The sequence below is a fragment of the Callithrix jacchus genome, chromosome 6, assembly GCF_049354715.1.
Source record: "Callithrix jacchus isolate 240 chromosome 6, calJac240_pri, whole genome shotgun sequence".
Taxonomy (NCBI): domain Eukaryota; kingdom Metazoa; phylum Chordata; class Mammalia; order Primates; family Cebidae; genus Callithrix; species Callithrix jacchus.
In genome coordinates, this window is record NC_133507.1 from 96,069,235 (window position 1) to 96,096,173 (window position 26,939).

The window sequence follows — 26,939 nt, forward strand, 5'->3', positions numbered from 1 at the left end:
TGGCTAGAATAGCTGGAATTTGTGTATTACTTATTTCCTGTTTGTGGCTAGAAATAACTGGAATTTGTGTATTACTTAATGTGTGGTGGCCTTGCTGAATTCACTTGTTAATTCTTTCTAGTTCCCCTGTTCTGCCTGCCAGTTTGCTACTGCCTCAGTGCTCTAATAATTGTGACTTTGTGGAGAACTTTGCATGAAGCGAGCAGCAAGCAGCTTTAATTTGAGTTCTTTTTCTTAGGGCACCTGATCTCAGTGGTCTACCTTGGGGAACATCTTTCTGCCTTGAATGTAAGAGAAGACTACCTGGCTAGCAGGGAGCCTTGGCTCCCCTTGTTGGTGAAATGATGGTGTCTGATTCTTGTATCAGTGTCTGTCTGAGCAAGCACTCATTTGGTTCATGTCCTTGCCCTCTAGTGTGTAGATTGTAGGGAAGGGGTCCATGCTGGAGCTCAGCTCCAAGCTTGTCATTGCATATAAGAGACAATCGTTTGGGCTACTGATGACTGTGTGATCTAATTATGGAAAAGTCCAAACTCTGGCCAAGACTTGATTGAGCTATGTTATCAGCTCTCAGCATCTTCTCCTTGTATTGTCTAAATTGTAATGTATGTGGTAGATATTTTTTATAACTTAGGTTATTGGGGTTTGGCCACTTTCTGGTATCTTTGATCATTTTATTTTTCTAGTTTTTCATGTTTCTTTTTGCTTTGGGTTTTATGACTTGGGGTGGTAAGGAGAGAGGGGACAAAAGGGTTGTATTCCATCAGTTTTAACTTTCATTCTCTGAGTGGTAATGTCAGTCTTCTCATGGCTTTGATTCAGCTCAAATGAGTTAATGTTTGTTCACCATAGTTTTTTTAAGTCAAATATCTGGACCCTTATTCAGTGTATTTTTCTTCATCACAATATGTTCCATTTTTTAAAATGTTTCCTAAGCTACTTTTCAAATTAAAGAGGTTCAACGCGTTTGGAATCAGCAGTGGCAGACCAAGGGCCATCTTAGTGGCCTGCCAAGGATGCAAGGATGACCTTGGGTGACAATATCCATGCCTGTGCTAGCTCTCCTTGCCCATGCGTTAGCTTTTGGTTCTGGTCTGAATTAACTGTGACACATTAAATAAAAACCAGAAATTAGAATTGGGGGTTAGAGATTTGTCAAGTCTTATTCAGTTTAACAAGGATTTTTTGAGCACAGACAATGCGCTTGTTCTTGAGCCCATATAGGCCCTGAGTATAGAGACAAATGTGATCTACCTTGACTTCAGTCTTTTAATATGCTGCAGGGAGAAGGCAAGGATCATTTCTGTGTGTTACAGAAGAAAGGCAGTTAGGGGCAGGGAGCTTTGGGGCTCAAAAAGAGACACCAAGCCAAGTAAGAAAGAATGTACTGAAAATAACAGTTTACCTAGAAATGAGCTTCAGAATCCCAGCAACCACACAGGTATTTAACATAGATGGCGAAAGAAGACAAAACGTGAATGCTTTGTTCTAGAAATTGTGTGTCTATCTGTTTATTTAATGAATGCTTTACTTACTGGGCTATAGGAGCTGCATTTTGTGATTGGGGGAAATTTAGGGCTTTAAAAAGTATATTTTATCAAATTGTTGGGCAAGTAACTGCTGTATCCCCAGCTCAGCAGAATGGTGTTTGACACATAGTAGGCGCTCAATAAGCACTTGTTGATTGGTGAGCATGGCTACTCATGTTAGTCTGGCAGTGTGGATTGCAGGACACGTGTTGAGAGTGGTCTGAAGATGCCTGGCCAGGCCTGCTTCCCACAGGCTCACTTGATAGCTGCGCTGGCACTGTGGGCAACCCTGGCACAAGGGGGTGTAAACTTACCCATGAGAGCAAGTGTTAGGAAAGCACGAGGGATGTTCAGCAAGAACCTTGCTGCTACTGTTGGCTCTGGCGAGTGAGGTCTGTGGAACAAAAGTGCTAACAAGTTGAGGGGCTGTGTACTCCACTGGAGATGGCCCATAAATGCTCATCAAAGTTGGGTAACTTGGCTTCAGGGGCTCTTCCTCCTCCCCTTGATTTCTAGACTGAAGAAGCGGCAAAGTCAAAGTGTGCTGTGGTGAGGAAGTTTGCCATTAAAAGCTGGGGACTTGTCTCTGTCTCTCAGCTGCTGACTCCTGTGGGTGAGACCTCTTAGAACTTCTTGAAACCCAGGTCTGTCCCTGTTGAGTGGCAGGTGTCCTGCCCATGTCCCAGGAATGCCAATCCCTGCTCTAGAATGGGGGTCATGTGCATTTCATGTTATGCTAACTGGAGCAGAGCTAATCTGGTGGTGTGTGGTAGGGGGAACGAGGGTGCCCTGGTCCATGCTAGGGACTTTCCTTGGGTTGTTTTTGTTTGGATTTTTTTTCCTGTTGTACTATTCTGTGTTGGCTCTTGGCTTTCAGGGTTATTCTTTCTCTTTCCTTAGTCCTAGATCTTTGACATTTACAGATACTTCAAGTTCTCCCTAAGAGTGGTCCATTTAGAGGCCGGTTTCTCCATTATGCCCCAGAAAGTGCTGGCTGTGGCTTCGTTTGCTCGGAAAAGGCTTGCGGGTAATGCGGCTGGGCCTCCCGGTGTTTTGAGCCCTTGGTCCTGTCTGCCGTCTCCTTGAAGGCTCTGTTCACTGCATGCTGGAGCTAAGGGGAAGGTGTTAATGAATCCATCTGAACATTTTCTGTGTGTTCAGGCACTGATCTTGGCATTAGGGATACATCAGGGGACAGATATTCAAAGCTTGTGCCTTTGTGGTGGTTATATTCTAATAAGTGGGGGTAGGGTGAGGCAGATGAAACATAAATATGTACATAAGATACTGTGGTAGATGAGATGTACTTCAGATAAAGAAAATGTAGAGGTGGGTGACAGGGAGCTCAGATTGGGAGCCAGGGCAAGTTTCATTATTAAATGCAGTAAGCAGGACAGCCCTAACCTGAAGGAGGAGAGGGAGCAGGCCAGGCAGATCCCTGGAGTAAGTTTGTTCCTGGTAGAATGAAGAGCCATGGCCTGGCTGTGGGGAGGTCACTGGGGAAGTCCATGTGAGTGGAGTGGAGTGAGCAGGTGTGGCCTGCAGAAGAGGAAGCTGGAGGACAGAGCCTGTCTCATCCATCCTAAGGACCTTGGCTTTTCCATGGAGGGTGATGTGTACAAGTACCTGGGCTGCACGTTGAGGATGGCTGTGTAGGGGTAGGGGCATGGAGTGAATGAATGACAGTGGCTGCTTCCTATTAGAAGTTGGACTGCAAGTGTCCTTTCATTGCAAAGTGGCCCAGAACGCTAGCAAATGGCATTCCCTACCCCCATAGCCGCAGCTCCAGGGCAGTATTTTCTAACCTCTTCAAGCCTATTCTTGTGGGTTATACGGGTTATTGTGGGCATGGGATTAGGGGACGGGTTGTATAGTTCCTTTTTGTATGTAGCCACCTCTTGGTCATGTGAGAAAGGCCCATGATCATCCCTGAGGCCTTGGCAAGGGTCTGCCTGAGACAAACACTTGCTCCACAGACAGGCAGAGCCCTGGAGGGTAGGAGGGCAGTGCCCACACCCTGCCTAAGGCTAATAATGGTTCTCAGGGTTGTCTGTAAAAATCAAAGAGCTCTCAAAGAATGATTTTTGTCAGGTCTCCATATGCAAGCCTGGAGCCTGAAAGTCTGAAGTCCTGCTTGCCTCAGCTGATCATCTCCTACCCCCTGCCTGCGTTCACCATTGTAATTGCCCAGCCCAGTGGAGCTTCCCTGGACAAGCCCCTCACCTCACCCTGCCATCTTAACTGTTATTATGATCATGTGAATACCCCTCACCCCACCCTGCCATCTTACCTACTCTTACCCCACCCACCACTGTAACTGAACTTATGGTAATGTATACGCCTTGCTCCTACCCCCATCACTGTAACTGATCTTACTCTGTAACTTTCCACTGCCCACCACAAGCGTATAAAACCAACTCCTATCCCACTGCCCTTTGCTAACACCCTTTTCAACCCTAGCCCACCTGCACCCCGGTAAATACACAGCCATGTTGCTCACACAAAGCCTGTGTGTGTGTGTGTGGGGGGGTCTCTTCATTCAAAGCGCACGTTTCTAACAGTTTTGACTTCGAGAACCTGGCCATGGTACAGCTTTTTGTCATTTGCTGAGAGCCAGACCTGACAGTAGAAATCATTGGAAGCCACAGTTCATGTAGCACAGTGAATATTTGGCAGGCACTTTGCTAGACATTGCTGGACATGGCAGGTTGCTCATGTCCTACATGTGAGGTCCCATACTTAAGACTTACAGGGTCAACTAGACACCACAGGGGCCAGGCAGGTGGAAAAGGTGAGTGAGGCAGGCTGGCCGTGATGCTGCAGGAGCAGTGGTTACTCCAGATCGCATGCCTCATCCAAACACAGTGTTGGCACCACTGGGACAGCCCAGGGTGGGCAGATTTCAGTGTTTTGAGATAATCCAAAGATCCAGATTGGTGTTTTCGTTGTTGTGTTGTTTTGTTAGGCAGCAGAAGAGGTGGAACTAAGAGAGGTCCACATTTATGTATGTGTGTTTGTATTTATGGTGGATGATGGAAAGATGGTTCTCCATTTGGGTTAATTACATGGCTGGAGGTGAGGTTGTTGCCAGGCCTCTGTATAATGGGGGCTGTCCCATTAAAGTAGGATTGATTTATTAACAAAATTTACAGTCACATAATTTAGCAACTTGGAGGTGTTATGGGGCCTGGGGGCATTGCTAAAGAGTGCTAAGGCTCAAGATAATTATTGCCTGACTTTGGAGAGAGTGACAGATGGGTCCTCATTTTTGCTGCCATCTAGCCAGCGACTGAAATGGCATTCTTTGTTTAAGGTTGTTGGGGGGCTGTCTGCGTTGATCCTCTGTTGCCTTGCTGGCACCCTTACCTCTTTGTGCATTTCCGAGGTGTTTTGTCTCTACTGTCCAGAACGCACCCTCAAAGCCTGCTGCTGATTCAAGTGGATTTACATTTAGCTTTGCCCTAACAATGGGTTGCCTGGGTCCTGTCCATTTTCCAGCTGTCTTTCTATTTGAATTTGAATTTCCAGCTGATATGCTTTCTGGCCTGGTGTGTGACTTAAAGAAGGGCTGGTCTTTCAACCAGACTTGTATAAATATTTATTTAAGACTTCTGTTGTGTGTGTGCCTCTGGGAGAGTAGCTGTTATTACCCGTTTGACACATAAATGAAAGTAGTGTGTGTGTGACACGCAGCTTCCTGGCGGGGAGGAGGTCCCTCAGACTGGGAGTGACATTCTGCTTCTGTTCCACACATTGGCTTTCTTGGCTTGCAACTGCACTTCCGGAACTTTTTGGGCCATTAATAAACCACTCGTATAGGTGATTTGACCTAGAAAGATGGATTTAGAAACTAAGATGTAATAAAGACACATATGGTCATGTGCCTCCCTGTTAGAGCATTCGTGAACTCACAGTACAGCCTAGCCCCAGATGTGTGTCACAGATCTGGTTTCTCTTATTCCATTTTAGACCTTTGGTGATATTTTGTGAGTTGGATATCCTTTCCCCAGATTTATTTTTCTGATTTGAATGACTACATATGATGGTTGTAGAAAATGTAGAAAATAAATCTCAGGACCCCCAAATCACTAATCTAAAGGGAAGAGTCAAGCTGGGGACTGAGTCTGGCAAACTGGCCTCCCATTTTATTCCTAAATAAGATAGCTACAAAGATAGAGAAGCTATGTACCTCCCTCACAATTTGCCCACAAGGAAATTCTTTGCGGACAAAAGACAAACCTCAAGTCCTCTCTCTGCTCACCTGAGACAGATGCATAACCAATTGCTTCCGCTGCCCTATTGTTTCACCAAGCCGGGCAAAGGCTATGTGACTGCTCCTCTACCACCACCCCCGCACCCCACATAGAAATTGTGTATTCCATGAAAGGCTAATCAGAGACTTAAAAACATACAACCATGTGTCCCTTATCTACCTGTCACCTGGAAGCCCCCTCCCTACCTCAAGTTGTCTTAACTTTCTGCACAGAACCACTGTATATTTTACACATATTGATCAATGTTTCATGTCTCCTGAAAATGTATAAAACTAAGCTGTGCCCAGATCACCTTGGGCACATGTGGTCAGGACCTCCTGAGGCTATGTCACGGGCATTGGTAAAATAAACTTTCTAAATTGATTGAGCTCTTAGATACTTCTGGGTTCACAGGAGAAGGCAAAGAAACCCATTCAAATATTGTCCCCCTTCGGAGACTAACCACTGTTACCATTTGAGCATTTGAGGGAATTCTTTTCTGGTTGTTTTCAATGCAACCTGGAAGGCTAGTTGTTGTAGCGCATACTTCACCTTGTATCTTGCCCAAATTATCTCTTGTAACTCTCCTCCTGCCTCCTTTGGCTTTAGCCAAAGTGGCCTCAGACATGCCAACTGTCCCACCTCAGAGCATTTACTGACTCTTCTCCTTCTCTGGAAGGTTCCTTCCCAGGTTACAGCATGGCTCACTCCATCTCCTTCAACTCTTTGCTTAAATGTCCCCGTCAATGAAGCCTCTTCTGATCTTCCCATTCAGTTTGCACCTGTGCTGACTAGAACCCCCCATCCCAGATCCATCCTTTCCTGTGGCACCCAATGCAGCACCCCACATACCACCTATCTGTTTATTATCAATGTCATTGTTTTTTCTAATATGCTAATATAAACATGAAGCCGTAGTACTTTTTTAAAAATTGGTTTGAGACAAGATCTCCGACAACTGCCCAGGCTGACTTGCAGTGGCATGATCTTGGCTCATTGCAGCCTCTACCTCCTAGTCTCAAGCAGTCCTCCACCTCAGCCTCCTGCGTAGCTGGGGACTACAGGTGTCTGCCACCACACTCAGCTAATTTCAAAATTTTTTGTAGAGATGAGGTCTCACTATATTGCCCAGTCTGTCTCAAACTCCTGGCCTCAAGTGATCCTCCTGCCTTGGCCTCTCAAAGTGCTGGGATTATAGGTATGAGCCACCACTATAGGCCAGCAACAGTACTCTCTGCAAAGGCTTTAAAATAGGTCACTAAAGCCTATTCTTTGAGAATAAATCCATACCTCAATCATCACCCTACTATGGAACATTTAGTTACAGCTAATGTTTTGCTGTTGTAAATCACATGAACCTATTATGAACCTTTTGTGCTTAAAGTGTTTTTCCATTTATTACACATTGAAATAAATTCTTGGGCATGGGATTACTGGGTCAACATATCTTGGTTAAGACTCATGTGGCTGCAAGTGATAGAAACTCAACTCAAACTGGCTTAAGCAAATCAAAGGAAATTATTGGCTAATGTATTTGAGGAGTAGAGGTATAGGTCAGGCAGGACTGATTTAAGAGGTTCAGTCTGTCATCTGATCTGTGTTTCCTTTGTACCTACTTTCTTCGTGTATTGGCTTCATTCTCAGGCAGTCTCCTTCCACTTACATCAAAATCACTTTGTGTAGCTCCTGTGTTCATCCTCCTCTCTCTAAAATCTCCTCTGGGGACATCCCCTTTCAAATATTTTCAGCAAAAAACTTGGAAAAGGTTCTCAGGGGCTCAGATTGAGTTCTGCCATGTTTGAATCACTAGCTTTGGACATCGGACAAGTTAATGGGATATACTGACATGGGAATAGCATCATCCTATTGAAATCACTTAGTCCGAGGGCAGGATAGGTGCCATTCCCCAGAGGAGAATCAAGATGCTCTTATAGGATGGGGACTGTGTGCTGAGCTGGCTCCAAATGATGCATCTTCATTTTACCCATGAACATTTTAGGGACTTTGTGTCTTAAATAAATAAAAAGACACAGAGAAAGAGATAGGAGGCCAGTTGCATCCTAAGCATGCGTCTTTCGAATGTGTAACTGCTGCCTAATCAGATGGCAATGTATTTGTACTCTGACTACATGAGGCCAAGAACAGCCTTCAAAGAACTCCGCCTCACGGTGGCCTGGTTGCCCATATCTCTGTGGATGTGTTGTCAGTTTGCAATGTAATTGCTGGAGGTCAGAAGGGCCCTTGTCTCTTGCCCACTGTTGAATAAACACCTGCCTTGAAGGCAACGTGGACATTGTTGGCCCTGTGGTGGCTTTCTACTACACTCAGCCACATGTGTGTGGCGCTCCAGAGGGCTCTACCACATAATCTTCCCCTTATGATCATCCTGGTCCAGGCCTCCTGTTCTCCAAGCTGATGTCATTCTTAGCATGAGGGAAGTTTCCAGCTGATGTCATTCTTAGGGAAGTTTCCAACTTCCCTAAGATGTCAGCTTGGAGATCAGGTGCCCTACTTATAGCTGGAGGGCATAAGGCACAACCCAGTTGTCCAGGGATTGTCCTTGGACCTTGTGGAGAGGACAGGGAGCAGGTCCTAGAAAAGGGACAGTTGATAAACTGATGGAAGTCCTGGTGAAAACCCCATGGAAGTTGAGGTGGTGGGGAGGGGGCTGTGTAAACCATTCTGACCCTCCACTGAGTTTGTTCTTATCTCAAAACGGGGATGTGTCACGGTGAGTTATGAGACAAATAAGATGAAGTTATTACTTGACACTCCAGAAATTCCTGAAAGGCCATGTGAACTCCTTCACTGGGATCCTGTGCTAATGACTATTTGCTGTTATTTAGTAGCAAGAGCTGGGGAGTTGGCCACAAAGGAAGCTGCGAGAGCTCAGGCTGTGTGGAGGGCCCTTCAGAGTAGTCTCAGTTCCCTATGCAATTTTTGGCATTTCTCCCTTTCCATCTCATCAAGGAAATTAGATGGAGCCAATTTATAAGTAAATGATACATCTCTGTTAAGGCCTCTGGGTTAACGTGGAGCTGTCTCGCTCACGTTTTTCCTTGGTGCAGGCGGGATAGAGAGTATTATTATCCCACTTGTGCTCTAGGTTATCCATTCTCTGGACAGGCTTTACTCTCACAAGCGGGTCTTTCCTGGATAATTTTGAGGGTGTTGGAAATCAGGGGCACAGCACTCAAATTGCGTTGGAGACACCCCACCCACCATTCAGTGGCCGTCTCTTTTGTTTGATTCCAGATTCCTAAGACAAGATTTCTTGTGTTTCTCAATAGAATCGTGTGAGTGTCCACTTGAGATCTGTTTTGAAGCCATGGTTCACTGCTTGCGAGGCAGGTACTCTTCTGGGATAGTGAGTGGGGAGAAGCGCTTTTCTAGCTATGTCTTTCCCAGGGTGCTTAGGCCCAGGAGCGCAGGTGGAGACAGGCTGGCAGCCGGTAGCCAGCTTTTTTTTTTTTTTGAGACTGAGTCTCGCTCTGTCAGCAGGCTGGAGTGCCGTGGTGCGATCTGGGCTCACTGCAACCTCCACCCCTTGGGTTCAAGCGATTCTCCTGCCTCAGCCTCCTGAGTAGCTGGGACCACAGGTGCGTGCCACTACACCCGCCTAATTTTTTAAATTTTTAGTAGAGACGGGGTTTCACCATGTTGGCCAGGATGGTCTCAAACTTCTGACCTCATGATCCACCCGCCTCAGCCTCCCAAAGTTCTGGGATTACGGGAGCGAGCCACTGCTCCCGGCTATTCTTTTATCTGTTATAGATCTGGAGCATCTGTGCAAGATGTTAGTTGGAATTAAAAGGTTTCCACTGCTGATAAAGAAGCAACCCACAAAAAGCGCACAGCTAAGATATTCTAAAACAGGTTGTAGAGGGAAAAAAAAGGATATCCTCCTTGACTTATTTCTGTGTAACTTTGTTACGCTTAGTTAACAGTTGTGGAGCGCATACTGAGAACCAGGCTGTGTTTTGTAGGCCGCCTGAGTGCTTGCAGCGGTCCTGCTAGGGATCAGCTGCCTTTTTTGCACTTGTCAGCCTGGCTGGTGAGTGGATGTTCTCCAGGAAGGGCTCGTGTCCCTTTACAGCACTGCACCTGTGTGTCCCATGAAAGCTCCAGCCAGTCACCATGCACGGCTGCTCTGCCCCTCTCCCTGAGCCAGTAAGAGTAATAGCAGGGACTCCTGGAGCAGCTCGTGTCAAAAACAAAGGTGGTTAGGGATTTAATGGGTTGTATTCTGCCTCACACAGTTTGAGGACCTGAATGTGGCTGAGTTTCAGGAAGGGTCTGGAAATGCTCAGATGCCAGTGGTTCTCTCCCCACAGTGCTGTGGCTTTCCCACGCTTACCTTCCTCAGTCTTTATAGGTAATGATGGCCGATGGCCACTCCACTGTTTACCAGGTGCTATTCTAACCACATAGATTGACCGACTAGACACTCTCAGTCTCAAGTCCTAAATGACAGAAAATGAACTCTGTTTGGTCCACAGTGGATCAGGTGCCCTCCTTACAGCTGGAGGGCACAAGGTACAACCCAGTTGTCCAGGGACTGTCCCTGGACCTTGTGGAGAGGACAGGGAACAGGTCCTAGAGAAAGGACATTTGATGAGCTGATGAAAGTCTGTGTAGGCGTTGGCTTTTGTGCCTCCCACCCATGCCTCTTCTCCTGCGCCAGTGACCACTTGCAGCACGTGGGCCTGGGAACAAGCTGCTGCCAGCTTTGCTGACCCTTAGGGTAGGGCTTTAGTCTTGGTTGGAGGTGCATGTGTGCTTGTTAAATATGGCTTTCTTCTGGAGATCTGCCTTTGTTATGTCAAACTGAGAAGTCTTTGAAACTGTCATTGCTTTAGCACAAAATAGAATTAGGCAAAAGTGCTACCCAATTGACATTCTCCAATTTAAAAATATGAATCAAGGCTGGGCATGTGGGGGCTCCCGCCTGTAATCCCAGCACTTTGGGAGACCTAGGCTGGTGAATCACCTGAGGTCAGGAGTTCAAAACTAGCCTGGCCAACATGGCAAAACCCTGTCTCTACTAAAAATATAAAAATTATTGGGGTGTGGTGGAGGGTGCCTGTAGTCCCAGCTACTCGGGAGGCTGAGGCACAAGAATTACTTGAACCCAGGAGGCGGAGGTTGCAGTGAGCTGAGATTGCACCACTGCACTCCAGCCTGGGTGACAGAGCAAGACTCTGTCTCAAAAAGAAAAAAAAAAAAAGGATCAAAATGTGTTGTAATTATAATTGTGGGATTGAGATTTGTAGACATCATCTGTTGTTTGAGATCATTTGTCACTGTTTTCTAAACAACCGTTACTGGTGTCTACACTGGATTTTAAACTCCGGTGCCACACAGATTTTTTTCATGTATCTTAGCAGTGATGTATGCCTTAGACACTCCACCTTATTATGAGAACAGTTTGGAGTAAAACTTCAAAAGTAACAGTTGGAGTTTTACTTTGAAAGTTTGATATAGTTCCCAGTTGCTAAATTCTCAAAGTATCGGAAGTCATTTGATTGACAGCTGTTTAAACAATTTTATTGGGAAATTGACCCTCAGGTGCTTCAGAACACTGGGAGGGGAAGTCCTCACAGGTGGAGTCTGGCAGTCTTCTCAATTCACTCTTCATTTTTAAAAATTCTTAGATTTTGCAAGTACAGTTAATTTTTAGTTTTATTCTCTTGGAACTTCCGCACTGATGTTTTAAAGTCCATGTAATATATGAATATACTAAAAAATGAGAGAGGTTTTAAAATATTCTGAATAATATTTTCTTTCTTTTTAGCTGTCTCCGTTATGAGGTACAGCGCCTCTGCTTTTGGGTTTGCAGTAAGTAACCTGAAATGTACTTTCATGAAGTTTGCACGTTTTTTTCATAAGCTCATAAATCTCACTCTGAGCCCTTAAATGAGGGTGGTTAGTGTGTGAGAGCTTAGGATTAGAAATATATTTTATGGAAACCACTTCTATTACAAAAATGGAATTTTAACAGAATTAAACTGCAATAAGACTGTATAATTTTCAAGCACAGATTGGGGGGACCACATTTCCCGCAACATGGTTGGGTGAGAGGATATTTTGGGCATTTTAGCCCTTTTTTGCCTTCCAGGTTGTATGTGGACCTGGCACGCACTGGAATGAAACATTTGCTGGTGTAGGCAGAGGTGTTGTGAGTGAAGATCGGGGCTACTTGTGCTAGGATGAGTCAGTCTGTAGCCAGCTAGGGGTAACCTGGCTTCCCAGCTGGCTTCCTGATGGAAGCTAGTTGGGGAAAGAGGGTCTCTGCTTCACTGGCTAGGTCTGTTGAGAAATTGAGTGAAGTTTCCCCAGGCCCCTTGGAGAGGATGCTAGTGCTTGTGATTTTCCAGCTGAGAAGTGTGTGGTGCAGTGACCTGAAAAGAGCTCCCCTCAACACCTGCACTGTGTAGCTCTAGGGTCTCCTCTACCCAAGGGTAGGTATGCCTGTTCCCAAACCCACTTCTGCCCTTTGTTGTGAGAACTTGATATTATAGGGGCATTGCAGATTCTTCCCAGAATCTTAGGAAAGATGTGGACCATCTAGAAAAAGATACACCACCACACACACACCCAGACATACCACATATACACACATGTACACACACACACATGTGCATACGCATACCCAGAAACACACAAACACACACGTACATTTTTCTCTTTCTCTCTGGCTTGCTTGTGCATGCACGCTCTCTCATTGAAACAAAAGCACTGAATTTTCTATGCAACTTCAAAGTGTTGGCAGACTTATCCCAGGTCCTGGTGACCTGCACCCTCACTCCTGGACCCCAGGTTGAATAGTTCCATTGAGAGTTGAAAACAGAATTCTCACCCGAATCTCTTATCTGGGATGTGCGGGAAACTACTGCAAGTATCTTGACTGTCACGGGGAAGCCAATTCCATGTGTTTTAGAACAGTGAACTCCCCCATCTCCTGCCCTACATCTCCAGAGTACTGGGAGCCAGGGGCCCTGGGAGCAGAGGCCCCTACATGGCACGCTGGGTGTCCTGGGTTCTAGACTCCCCAGGCATGAGGGTGGTGAATGGCTGCATTGTCATGATGGGAGGCCTCTTTGCTCAGAGCTCACTCATGAAGATATTCTGAGTCACAGCACAGTTGCCCTGTGTCTTCACAGTTGTGTGCTATTAACTCTGGAAAACCACTAATGCCATGTCTCCTTCTCCTAGTTTGATGCCATCCTTGATGTCCTGTCATCGGCGATTGTCCTGTGGCGTTACAGCAATGCGGCCGCTGTGCACTCTGCCCATAGGGAGTACATGTAAGTGGATTCTTGTCTTTCTCCAGGCTGCAGAACTGTTGAGATGAAGGCCACAGAATGAGGCCCTCAGCACAGCTTGCCCTGCAGCTTTTGTCTCGGTGATGAGAAGAAGGTCCCCAGCTTGCTTCTGAGAGTGACTAGTGCAATGTCAGCCACGTGATAGGGTCCTCTTGGGATGATCAGAGAGAGAGGATGTACCTCTATCATTTCTCTGTTCTCAGATTTTGAGAATATTTGTTTGTTGGTCTATCTATCTGTTCATCCATCCATCCATCCATCCTCTTGCTTTTTGCTTTTGGAATCTTTGTTCTCTTGGATTTTTATGCTGTTTTTCTTCTAACTAAGATGAATTCTCCACTGTCATTTACAAAAGACCTCTTAAGGGCATTCTAAATTATTCTGTTTGCCTTCCAATTATTCTGTTTGTATTAGGGGATGTTGCTTGCCCCAGTCTTCACAACCCATGGGTGAAGATTTTGGCTTTGAAGGACCTACATTTGTGACTCTAAAACATGTGTCTTTTCCAGCTTACATCTCTTTATATCATTCGTAAACCCCAGGGTAATAAGATCACAGCTTCCATAGTCAGATTTGCTAGCTCTGTAGTTATGGAAGGCAATAAGTAACTGCTCTGTGCCTCATTCCCTCATCTGGAAAAGCAAGAAAATGACCATTCCTCCTCCATAGGATGATTGCGATGAATACACACACACACACACACACACACACACACACACACACACACATTTTTATGCATATACCTATACACTAATATATCTATGTGTGCATGTAGTTATATATATGTATGTATGTCTATGCATGTGTGTATCATGTATGTGTAGGTATCAGGGCAACAGGTTTGCCTGTCTCTGCAACTTTTGGAGAGTTGAACACTAATGAGTAAATGCCCCTTGCTGTGGTTTGTGGTGATGCCCAGATGGAAAGTACTCTTGAGGCCGGGCATGGTGGCTCACACCTGTCATCCCAGCACTTTGAGAGGCCGAGGCGGGTGGATCACTTGAAGCCAGGAGTTCAAGACCAGCCTGGCTAACATGTTGAAACCCCATCTCTTTCTAAAAATACAAAAATTAGCTGGGCATGGTGTGATACGGCTGTAGTTCACCTACTTGGGAGGCTGAGGTGGAATAATTGCTTGAACTGGAGGTGAAGGCTGTAGAGGGCTGAGAGCATGCCACTGCACTCCAGGTTGGGAAACAGAGAGACTTTGTCTCAAAAAAGGGAGTACTCTTGAATGGGATGTTAGGCCATATTCCAACATACAAGTGTTGCCGTAGCTCTTTGAGGCAAAGAGATTCAGATAGTAACGTATCTGAGATTGAATATGCCAGATGGAAAACTTTTAAAAGGTGACACCGTAACTGACTGGCTAATGAGAGCGAATTTGAGTTCATGTTATTATTAGCTTTAGTTAGTGTACAAAAACTTCTTTTAAGTGTTACATGTCTATTTTAAGACAAATGGGACCTAATCAAACTCCACAGCTTCTGCACAGCAAAAGAAACAGTCATTAGGATGAATCGGCAACCAACAGAATGGGAAAAACTTTTTGCAGTTTACCCATCTGACAAAGGGCTGATATCCAGAATTTACAGAGAACTCAAACAGATTTACAAGAAAAAAAAAAAAAACAAAAAAAACAAGCCCATTCAAAATGGGCAAAGGATATGAAAAGAAGATGTGCATGAGGCCAACAAACATATGAAAAAATGCTCATCATCACTGGTCATTAGAGAAATGCAAATCAAACCCACATTGAGATACCATCTCACGCCAGTTAGAATGGCGATCATTAAAAAATCTGGAGACAACAGATGCTGGAGAGGATGTGGAGAAATAGGAACACTTTTACACTTCTGGTGGGAGTGTAAATTAGTTCAACCATTGTGGAAGACAGTGTGGCGATTCCTCAAGGACCTAGAAATAGAAATTCCATTTGACCCAGCAATCCCATTATTGGGTATATATCCAAAGGACTATAAATCGTTCTACTATAAGGACACATGCACACGAATGTTCATTGCAGCACTGTTTACAATAGCAAAGACCTGGAACCAACCCAAATGTACATCAATGATAGACTGGACAGGGAAAATGTGGCACATATACACCATGGAATATTATACAGCAATCAAAAATGATGAGTTTGTGTCGTTTGTAGGGACATGGATGAAACTGGAGAACAACATTCTCAGCAAACTGACACAAGAACAGAAAATGAAATACCACATGTTCTCACTTATAGGCAGGTGATGAACAATGAGAACACATGGACACAGGGAGGGGAGCACTACACACTGGGGTCTATTGGGGGGAATAGGGGAGGGACAGTGGCGGGGGGAGCTGGGGAGGGATAGCAGGGGGAGAAATGCCAGATGTGAGTGAAGGGGAGGAAGACAGCAAATCACACTGCCATTTGTGTACCTATGCAATTATCTTGCATGTCCTGCACATGTACCCCAAAACCTAAAATGCAGTAAAAAGGAAAAAAAAAGTGTTACATGTCTATTTTAATGGGCATTAGTTCTTTTAGCAAATAAAATTAAAGTATCAAACTTATGATATCACAGATAGTATCATGTAGGATAAAGTTAATTTGTAAAAGTGATTTGTGGTTGGAAAAAACCCTAAGAAAACAATAGTAGTAAACTGACTTAAAAATTTCAAATGATGGTTGAGCATCTCTAATCTGAAAATCCAAAATTTGAAATACTCCCAAATTCAAAACTTTTTAAGCACCAACATGTCGCAAGTAGAAAATTCCACATCTGACCTCATGTGACTAATCAGTCAAAACTTTGTTTAATGCACAAAATTATTTAAAATAGTGCATAAGATTACCTTCAGGCTATGTATACAAGGCACATATGAAGCATAAATGAATTTCGTATTTAGATTTGGGTTCCATCCCCAGTATATCTCATTATGTATATGGAGCCATCTTCAAATCCAAAAAACCTGAAACCTGAAACCCTTCTGGTCCTAAGCATTTTGGATAAAGGATTCTTAACCTGTACTGTGGGGACCAACCTTGAGTTAACGCCAGTCTAGCTGAAGGAGCAACTAATGTATCCAACCCAAGCTGTTCTGGGTATTTGAGGAATTCAGTAAGAAGTCTAGAGAGTAATGTAGAGATGTACTCAGATTTCAGGAGCTAATCACTGTCTTGTCAGAAGGACATGACATCTTTGATTCTATAGCTGTACTGTCCAATATGATTGCCACTAGTGCAGTATTTTAGTTAGCACTTGATATGTGGCTTGTCTGAACTGAGATATGTTGTAAGTATAATATACACACCAGATTCTAAAGACTTAATGAGAAAAAGTATTAATAGTTTAAAAATGTTCATTCCATGTCAATACTAGAATATTTTGGATATATTGTTTAACTTAACATTTTTTTTTGCTTTTGCTTCTTAAAATGTCTTTTAGAAATTTAAGATTACATATGTGGCTTACATTATATTTGCACTAAGCAATGCCGTCAAAGGAGAAAGTTTCCCTCTGCTTTTTCTTTCTTATTTTAGAGCTAATAATACATAATTTGATTTGCAATTCCAGAAGGAATTGAATTCAGAGTTTTCCAATTTCACTCTTTTAATTCGCTTTTTAATCTGATTTCCTTTCTGCTGAAATGAGTTTTGTACATATTAGTCACAAAGCCACAAATAATTGTGGCTTTTCTATAGTGCTGGGATCTGTGTGAACATTTGTCAGGTCTGGAGGTTTTCCAAGATCACAATTGAAGACGAGAAATGTCTTTGGTTTCACTTTTTAAAATAATCTCCCAAACAGGTACTGTTTTTTAGAAGTATGTATTATTGCTCAAAATACAAAAACTCAGAGGAGTTGCTTTGATTAATTCCCAGGTAATTGTTCATGTGACAATGCCAATGAATTCACTTGGAGATTCCTAATCTAGCGATTTAAATGATGCAATCCTCTATATTGTTGGCTTTGGTTTGAAGTTTTAATCCCTGACTTACCCCATGTAAGTTTAAAATTAATGAAATCACTGCCAGCTGAGAAGCTGATGTTTGCATATTAATGAGCATAAATGAGTTAGGAGGGGCACAGCTAGAAAAGCCACTGGTTTTCAGTTACTTGCTGGAGAGTAATATTAGAGGAAATTGGAAAATGTGCAACTGGCTCTTAGCTAATTCCCTTTATTTTTTTTTGAATTGGACTCAAAGCCTTGGAATAAATCTTGAGCTTGAATTACCTATGCAAAGCAACTAGAAACCTTCCTCAGCCTTGCCACCTGGCGACTGTGTATCCTTACTGTGGATATGATGGGGTATTTTATACTCAGGAAGAGAGAGTTTGGCTTCAGCACCTCAGCACCACCAGAGTGTAGCCCTGATAGCTTTTGTTTTGCATTTAAAAAAATTTTATTTTTGACCAGGTGTGGTGGCTCATGCCTGTAATCCCCAGCACTTTGGGACACTGAGGTGGGCAGATCACGAGGTCAAGAGATCGAGACCATTCTAGCCAACACAGTGAAACCCCATCTCTACTAAAATACAAAAATTAACTGGGTGTGGTGGTGCGTGCCTCTAGTGTCAGCTACTCCAGAGGCTGAGGCAGGAGAATTGCTTGAAGCCGGGAGGTGGAGGTTGCAGTGAGCTGAGATCACATCACTGCACTCCAGCCTGGGGCCTGGCAAAAGAGCAAGACTGTCTTAAGAAAAAAAAAATTGATTTTTATTATTTTTAACTTTTATTTTGTTTTGTTAAAACACACAATATAAAATGCATTAGCCTAATCATTTTTAAGTATATGGTTCAGTAGTGTTAAGTATATTCACGTTGTTGTGAAACGAATCTCCAGAACTTTTTCATTCTGCAAAATTGAAATTCTGCCCATTGAACTACCCCCCCATTTTCCCTTGCCACCAGTCCCTAGCAATCGCCATTGTACTGTCTGTTTCTATGAATTTGACCTCTTTTGATACCTCATATAAATGGAATTATACAGTATTTGTCTTTTTGTGACTGGCCTATTTCACTTAGCATAACGTCCTCAAGGATCATTCATCTTTTGTAGCATGTGACACAATTTCTTTCTTTTTAAAGGCTGAATAATCTTTTTATTTTTATTTATTTTTTTGAGAAGTAGTCTCACTCTCTTGCCCAGGCTGGAGTGCAGTGGCCCGATCTCACCTCACTGCAACCTCAGCCTCCCAGGGTTAGGTGAGCCTCCCACCTCAGCCTACTGAGTAGCTGGGACTACAGACATGCACCACCACACCTGGCTAGATTTTGTATTTTTTTGTAGAGATGGAGTTTTGCCATGTTGGCCAGGTTGGTCTTGAACTCCTGGCCTCAAGTGATCTGCCTGCCTCGACCCCCCAAAGTGCTGGTATTACAGGTGTGAGCCACCGTGCCCTGCATAAAGGCTGAATAATATTCTATGGTAAATAAATGCCACATTTTGTTTATCTGTTCATCCATTGAACAGTTTGGCCATTGTGAATAAATAATGCTGCTATGAACATGAGTGTGTAAATATCTCCTTGAGACCCTGGTTCCAATTCTTTTGGATAAATACTCTGAAGTGGGATTGCTGGATCCCATGGCAGTTCTTTTAAAATTTTTGAGGAGCGTTTATACTATTTTCCATAGTTGTTATATCATTTTATAATTCTACTGGGAGGGTAGGATGAGTGTTCGGGAGAGAAGGGAGCTTGCCTCACAGTGGGTGACAGAGTAGCCTGGGGGTGTGTGTGGGGTTGGTGACATTGGCCTGGTGACAGTGGATTGCTATGCAGCCACTCTAAAGAATAAAGCACTATCTTTGTACTTACCTTGTGACCTCCAAGCTGCATTAAGTGAAGAAAACATGGCTTCAAATAGTGTGTATGGTCTTTTCTCATTTGTTTTAACAAAAGAGGTTTGCACCCACACGCACTTGTGTAGGCGTATGGCGGATACAAAGGAGACTGGCAGCAGGGTCGCCTCCCCTTCAGGAGGGGGCTGGGGACAGAGGAAGGAGGGGACACATTTTCTTTATGACAACAGAGCTGTCCAATAAATGCTTGGTGGCGATGGCCGTGTTCTGTATCTGTGCTGTGCGATATGGTAGCCACTAGCCACATGTGGTCATTGGGTACTTGGCATGTGGATAGTCACTGAGGAAATGGATATTTGTTTATTTATTTATTTATTGAGATGGAGTGTTGCCCTGCGGTCCAGGCTGGAGGGCAGTGGCGTGATCTCAGCCCACTGCAATCTCTGCCTATTGGGTTCAAGTGTTTCTCTGCCTCAGCCTCCTGAGTAGTTGAGATTACAGGCATGCACCACTTCACCTGGCCAATTTTTTGTAATTTTAGTAGAGACAGGGTTTTACCATGTTGGCCAGGCTGGTCTTGAACTCCTGACCTCAGGTGATCCACCCATCTCGGCTTCCCAAAGTGCTGGGATTACAGGTGTGAGCTGCTGTGCCTGGCCAGAACTGGATTTTTAACTTGATTTAATTTAAAGGATTTAAATAGTTCCATGCAGCTAGTGGCTACTGTATTGGACAATGCCTTTTTACTTGGGTCATTTTTAGCCTGTTTTCAAAAAAACAGACAGAAGTTCTTAATAAATGAAGAGTGGGGAGATTTGGAAATGAGAGAGTGATACTGAGGAAAGGAAGGAGCTGCTGGAGAGGGAGGGTGTGGGGAGAAATGAGTGTAGGAGGAAGTTGGCAGGGCTGAATGACATGGAATTTCATGTTTGTCCGTGGCACTCTTTGCCCTGTGTAAGCCCACAGGAAGAACAGCCTCCTGCCGCCATCAGCTGCGAGGGCTGTGGGATGCTTGCCACAGAAGGTCCAGCTTGACTCTCATTGGGGGTTTCTGACATTTTGCATGTGATTGCAGCACAGGTGTGGCTGTGTGGAGGCACCCCAGGCCCAGCTGTCTCCTGGGCTGTCAGTCAGCTTGCTGAGATGGAGATGGAGGCTGATGGGAGATGTTGTTCACCTGGACAGCCTTCTAATTCTACAATACGGGGTCACAGTGTAGCTTGAGAGGTGGTTCTCCTGTTACAAATGTACCTCCTAAAGGCATTCTGCTCAGCTGCACATTGGGATGGGAATGGGAGGACCCTGCAGTGGATGTCCTGAGACACGAGTCCTTTGTGTGTCCTCTTACGTGAAATAGACGGGCCCACTGGTTCTCCCCAGGGCTGCTTGCTCTGCGTTCTTTTCCAATTTGCTGAGTGAAACACGTTGGCCTGAAAACCACCAGTCGACCGGATAGTTTGATAGCCTTTTGATGACTGACTTCAGCAGCATCCTTGCTGCTTTTGGAAACAACTCCAGAAATTTAAAAAGAAAAGTAACCAATTCAGTCGAGAAGTGATGGATTGGTAATTTGCTTTTGGTGCCTGAGCTGGACTGCGAAGGCAATGAGTTATACCAAGGACATATTAAAATAGTATCATGTCTCCCCCTTCTTCCCGTGGGGTGTTTGATCTGGCCCTAAATCAGAGGCTCTGGGAAAGCGAATCCTATTCACTCCACATTTGTCTAGTGCTCTTAACTTGCAAAGCTCTTGAATGTGTTTTAACTCAAGAGCAGAACCTGAACTAGAAGAATAAATAACCTCAGAGATGCCCTCGATGGCTAATGAGAGTCGAGGCTGAAGGAGGAGCTATTACAGCAGAATGGGAGCTTATCCTCCTTGAGTAGTGTGAATTTAGACTCTCCTGGAGGCAGAAGGGAGTGGCCTTCCACTGTCCTGAAGAGGGCAGATGAAACCAGGCACGACACAGACGTGACACTACTGGATTATGGTGCTTCAGGTAAGATCACTAGAGGATGGAGTGTAGACTTGACTTGGTCCCTGTTATGGGCTAAATTGTGTCCCCTAAAAAGATATGTTCAAGTCTTTGCCCCCCATTACAGAGGAATGTGGCCTTATTTGGAAACTGTCTTTGCAGATGTCAACAAGTGAAGATGAGGTTCTGCTTGAGTAGGTTGGGGCCTAATCCCCTATGACTAGTGTCCTTATAAGAAGAGGAAGCAGAAACAGTCAGACACGGGGAGTAGGCTGCCGTGGGACAAGTGGGCAGAGATTGTAGTCATGCATCTCCAGGCCAAAGAATGCCAAAGATTGCAGCAAAGCCTGGAAGCTAGAAGATGCGGCTTCCCTGTAAGTTTAACAGGGACTGTGGCTCCGAGGACACCTTGATTTCAGACTTGCAGCCTGCAGAACTGTGAGACGATGTGTTTGTGTTGTTTAAGTCAGTGGTCCCCAACCCTTTTGGCACCGGGGACTGATTTTATGGAAGGCAAATTTTTCCACAGACCTGGGGTGGGGATGATTCAAGCGCTTCACGTTTATTGTGCACTTTTCGGGTTTGTGCTCCTATGAGAATCTAATGCCTTTGCTGATCTGACAGGAGGTGGAGCTCAGGTGGTAATGCGAGTAATGGAGAACAGCTGTAAATACAGATCAAGCCGGTAACAGTCTGTGGCCTGGGGACAGGGGACCCCTGGTTTAAGCCACTTGGTTTGTAGTGTTGTATTATGGCAGCTGTAGGAAGCTAATACGGTCCTGAGAAGAGTCCTCCCTCAGAGCTCCACTGTGCTGCTTACCTACTCTGTGACTCCGTGTGATTTATTCATCTTTCAGAGGCCCAGTTTTCTCATCCATGAAAGGGAGGGAGGGTCATGACAGCTGCCAAATGGCGTCATGGTGGAGATCAAACATGGCTTTCAATCACCTACTTTCCATCCCTAAAATTTTGAGGATTTTTTAAAAGGTGTCATCCTGGAAGAGTTTGAAATTGTCTATCCTAGCATTCTGTTTTGCTTTTCAAGAACATGGAATAAAAGAATTTGTAAATAAAAATGTAGGAAAACCCAAACATACACTTCACCATATTTAGAAAGTTGCTTCTGACTTGGCAACAAGGGATAGCCATGTAGTGAGGGGTTACAAAGATTGTTTCTTGATGCCTGAATTTCATTCCCACCCCCACACATGCTCTGCAATAAGAAATGTGTGGGGCATGACAAAGTCATATATGTTTATTTTAAACAGTTGAGGTAGTTCATAAGGGTGCAGAGAATACAGTAAAACTCACCTTGTTGGGCCTCCCAGGGATAACCGGAACATTTTAGTTCCGTGTGTGTGCGTGCACGTGCGTACACACGTATCCATTTTGCTTTTTAAAAACAGACATGGTCTACATATAGCTTTTTTTTTTGCAAACTTTTTCTGTATTTAACAACACATTTTGAAGACTTTCCATCCATGCATAAATAGAGGTTTGTTATTTTTTGATAGCTCTGCAGTAGTCTACATATAGGTTTAGCCTATTTTCTTCTAGCAATTTTGTGTTGAAGACATGGGTTATTTCCAAAGTCTTGAGGTTAGAAAAAAATCCAGAATAACTGTCCTTACCCATTTGTATTTTAATGCCCGTCTTCTTGTTTCTATAGGATAAATTACTAGAAGTCTCGGTCAAAAAACATGCTAACATAATTTTGACGACCAGTGTCGAGCTGTCCTCCACAAAGGTCATACTAATTTACCACCAGCAGGGGGTGAAAATGTTGATTCTCCTTTGCCAGCACTAAGTGTTAGAATTCTTTTATCCGTAGTGTTAATTCTCCACGCTAATGTGCATTTCTGTAGTTAGCAGCCTAGTTGAACATATTCTCATATGCTTTGGGGGTATTTGCATTTCTTTTGGGAAATGGGTTGCCAGAATATCAGATGGGAATGAAAAGCCTTTTATTTCCATTTTGGGACAGTTCCCAGACTGTGGAACCTAGGCAACTAAGGAAGCGCAACTCCGTAATTGACCAGGTAGTTCCTGCTTTGGCTTCGCCACCATATTCTTTTTCTGCAGCTCCACGGGTGCTTTATAAAAGATCTAATTACCTGCATTTAATTAATGTATTGGTCTGTTGGTTTGTCCATCTTCCTCACAAGGCTTTAAGCTCATTGGGGCAACAGTATTCCTTAACTGTCTTCTTTTTATACCTAACCCCTAGACTCATGCCAGGCATTTAGTGGGTGCTCATAAAGAATTGCAGAATGAAAGACTTAACTATGGAATTTCTTCATCTTGTGTAAGGTTTGGATGGCCCTTATTAAGGTGATAGTAGTAACCATGTACCGAGCGCCTGATTTGTGTCATGTATTATGCTGGACTCTGTGTTAAATAGAGGTATCACTTAACACCTGGTGGAGAAGATAAATTTTGTTCCTGAAGACTCCTGGTTAGTCATAGATAGAACTGGAGTTTAAACAGGGGCCTGGTGTGCTTGAAATTTGCTCATAACCACTATGCAATGCCTCCTTTCCACGTGCTCATTTGGGTGACTTGGTTTTACCAGCCTGACATTGCACCTGCTCTCTCCTTCCTCCTGGAAATGCATCTTCCTAGCAATTAGCTGCAACCCAAAATTAATTAGAGGGAGAGGGAGAGTGGTTATGGATCTAGAAAAATGAAGAACTAAAAATCTCCAATTTGAAGTATAGTCCTGGCTTGGATTCTCACTGCAAGGTGGGGAAATGGCTGGCAAGTGGCCAGACACAGATAAACTGCCTGGGCCACTACAGGGCAATCTAGGGGCCAGGTTGGTGTTTCCAGGAGCTGGTGTTCATTTTCTGGGTATCCTGGCAGATGGCAGCCATGACAAGTGACCGGGTTAGAGCCCTGTGGCTTTGCCCTCAAGGAGTTGGAACTGGCTTTCGTCTGCAGCTGTAGTCTGTCCTCTGGCACCTGCTGCCAGGAAGCATTTGCCAAAAGGAGAGTGTTCTATCCCTGGGAGTGCCAGGGCCTAGTGCTGTGGATTGGGCCTCTGTTGCACCCTGAGGATGGTTGCCCTTTGGACGCTTGCACCTGGAAGTCATGGTGTTAGTCATCTTTCCATCTTCCGCTCCCTGCTGCCCTCCATCAACTGCTGCCTGTGCGTGGAGGTGAGTGGGTTGAGTTCAGGAACCCTCCTTGATGAGGAGACTTCAGGAAGACAGGTACGAGGCTGAGATCCTTCTTCCTTTGTGTCCACCTTTGTCAGTGGGGATTTGGGCAAACTCCTTCCCTTCTCAGATGTCCTGTGTTCAGAAGACATCTCTGTGGGCTTGCTTTTCTCACAGCTGTCTTTGAAGTTTTAGGGTCAGAATTCTCATGGCATGTTTTTTTTTCTCATTTCTGTCTCCAGCTTTTGTCCATTGTGTTTGCTACTGGACATTTAAAATTCAATTTGACTTTGCATAGTTCCTGCCATCGACTACAAATCAATACCAAAATGTTGATGTTAGTTATAGCTGATGCTTACTTTCTCCTTTATACTTTTAAATTTTTCTGAAAAAATTTTATAAGATACATATATTGTTTTTGTAATCATATCAAGCATACTTTTTTCCTTTTGTGGGGTGTTGGGGGAAGCAAGCCAGTGTGAGAACAAAGACTGAAGCTCTCATTTCCTGCATGTTGGTGTTGGTTCCCTGTGATGACCTTACTGGGTACCGTCGTATGTACACCGTCAGCACCACTGGGTGTGCTTACCTCCCTTGCTAAGGGCCCCACCACAGGGCCTGTCACCTTTCTCGGGGGTCCATGAAATTGCATCAAATAGAATTCTGGTGATTTTTTTCCTCCCCATCTCCTGCCTTTCTAGTAGTTGCACCCTTTGAGCTTTTAGTCAGCATGGGTTTTACCAGCATCATTCTCTAGCATGATTCAGCTTGTTCCTATCACTAAATAGGAGGTACTTAAATCCTTGAGTGTTTTTTTCACCGTTCCTACCCACTTTGTAAGATTGTTATGAGAAACACGTGCGATAATAAAGGACCGTTGCTTGTCACAGTGTTTGACCTAAAGTAGGTACTCAGTAAATGGGGGTTATTTTTAGCAGGCTTTCCAGGTAAGATAGAGATAGGTGGTTTTTGTAAAGTAGCCTTATTAAAATGTAATTCACATAGCATACTATTCACCCATTAAAGAGTACAGTTCAATGGCTTTTAGTACAAAGTCGTGCTTCCATCACCACAATCTATTTCACAACATTTTCATTACCACAAAAAGAAGTCCCTGTAGCCTTCACCACCCAACCCCTCCCAGCTCTCCTTCCCCATGCCCAGCCCCAGCAGCCACTGTCTACTTCTGTCCTTAGAGATTTGCCTGTTTTGGACATTTCATGTAAGTGGATTCATGTACTCTTGGTCCTTTGTGGCCTAGCATGTATTTTCTTCCTTCCCTTGGTCATGCAGCGTAGCGTCTGCGTTCACTCCCGCCATGGGGTGTTCAGTACTTCACTTCTATCGTTGGATCATATTCCATTGTATGACTATGCCACATTTGAGTGATTGGTTCATCAGCTGATGGGCATTTGTGTTGTTTCCACTTCAGGGCTGTTGTCAGGGATGCTGCTGTAAACTGTTTATATGGTGTTTGTGTGGAAATGTGTTCTCCTTTTTCCTGAGCATAGAGCTAGGAGTAGCATTGCTGGGTGTCATTGTTTGGGCTGCTGCTATGAAATATCATAGACTGGGTGGCTTATAAACAACAGAAATTTATATCTCACAGTCCTGGAGCCTGGGAAGGCTAGATTGAAGGCGGATTCAGTGTCTGGAAAGGGCCTGGTTCATAGATGGCATTTTCTTGAAGTGTCCTCATATGGCTGAAGGGACAAGGCAGCTCTCTGGGGTCTCTTTTATGAGGCCACTAATCTCATTCATGAGGGCTCTGGTCCCAGGACCTAGTCACCTCTCAAAGGCCCTAGCTCCTACCACCATAGCCCACCATAGGTAAGGGTTTCAACATATGAGTTTTGGAAACAAACTTATAGACCATGGCACTGTATTATATGGTAACTCTATGCTTAACATTTGAGGAATTGTCAAAACATTTTCCAGAGTGACAATGTCATTTTACCAGCAGGCCACGAGGGCTCCGACTTCTCATCCTTGCCAACTCTTGTTACCATCTGTCTTTGCGGTTCCAGGCATTCCAGTGGGTGTGAGTGGTATCTCAGTGTGGTTTTGATTTGTACCTGAGTGTGATTAAAGCACTATTGAAGTAGCGTGTCATTGTCTGGAGGAAGCTTCCAGGAGACCCTGCACCTCACTGACATTTGTTCTGCTGGCCTCTTTACTGCTCTGCGGAGTCTGGCTTGTGGGCTCATGGACTGAAGCTTGATTTTTAATGGCACAAAGTCAGGGGACTCAGATGAATCAAACTCAAAGAACTGACATACAAACATGGATAGGATTGCAGCTTATTAGCGGGTGCAAAGTATCTCCATTAGAAGACCTCAACTGGATGTCTGCTATGGACTGGGTGTTTATCCCTTCCCCAAATTTGTGTATCGAAGCCCCTGATTTCCAATGTGATGGTTTTACAAGGTATGGGTGCTCTGGGAAATAACTAGGGTTACATGAGGTCGTAAGGTTGGAGCCCCCATGATGAGATTAGTGCCATTATGAGAAGAAGAGATGTCAGCACTTGCTACTTCTGCCATGTAAGGACATAGTCAGTGAGCCAGGAGGAGGGCCCTCACCAGACCTGACTGTGCGGCACCCTGATCTCAGAACTTCAGTCTCCGGAACTGTAAGAAAGTAACTGTTGCTTAAGCTGCCCAGTCTGTGGTATTTCGCTCTAGCAGCCTGAACTATGACGGTGTCCAAGTGGTTTCTTCCCGTTTTCTCTCTGCAGGTAGACTCAGGTAGGGATCCTGGCACAAGCAGGGGTTAGGTGAATACAATATTTAGGGCCATCAGCGTCTGATTGCCCGATCTGTCAGTTTGTGTATTAGAGATGTGGTTAGGGTGTAAATGGGACTGCCTTTGAGACCAGAACACTGGCTAAGGTTCTTTCCCCATGG

The 26,939-nt window shown here is 44.4% G+C and overlaps 1 protein-coding gene across 1 annotated transcript in view; it reads left to right on the forward strand.

Moving 5' to 3' along the window:
* Positions 1-26,939, forward strand: part of TMEM163 (transmembrane protein 163) — a 267,032-nt gene that overhangs the window by 159,174 nt on the left and 80,919 nt on the right. The window contains exons 3-4 of the mRNA XM_035305067.3: positions 11,577-11,620; positions 12,998-13,089. Coding sequence (XP_035160958.1) covers positions 11,577-11,620; positions 12,998-13,089 — 136 coding nt within the window. The remainder of the gene's footprint in view (positions 1-11,576; positions 11,621-12,997; positions 13,090-26,939) is intronic.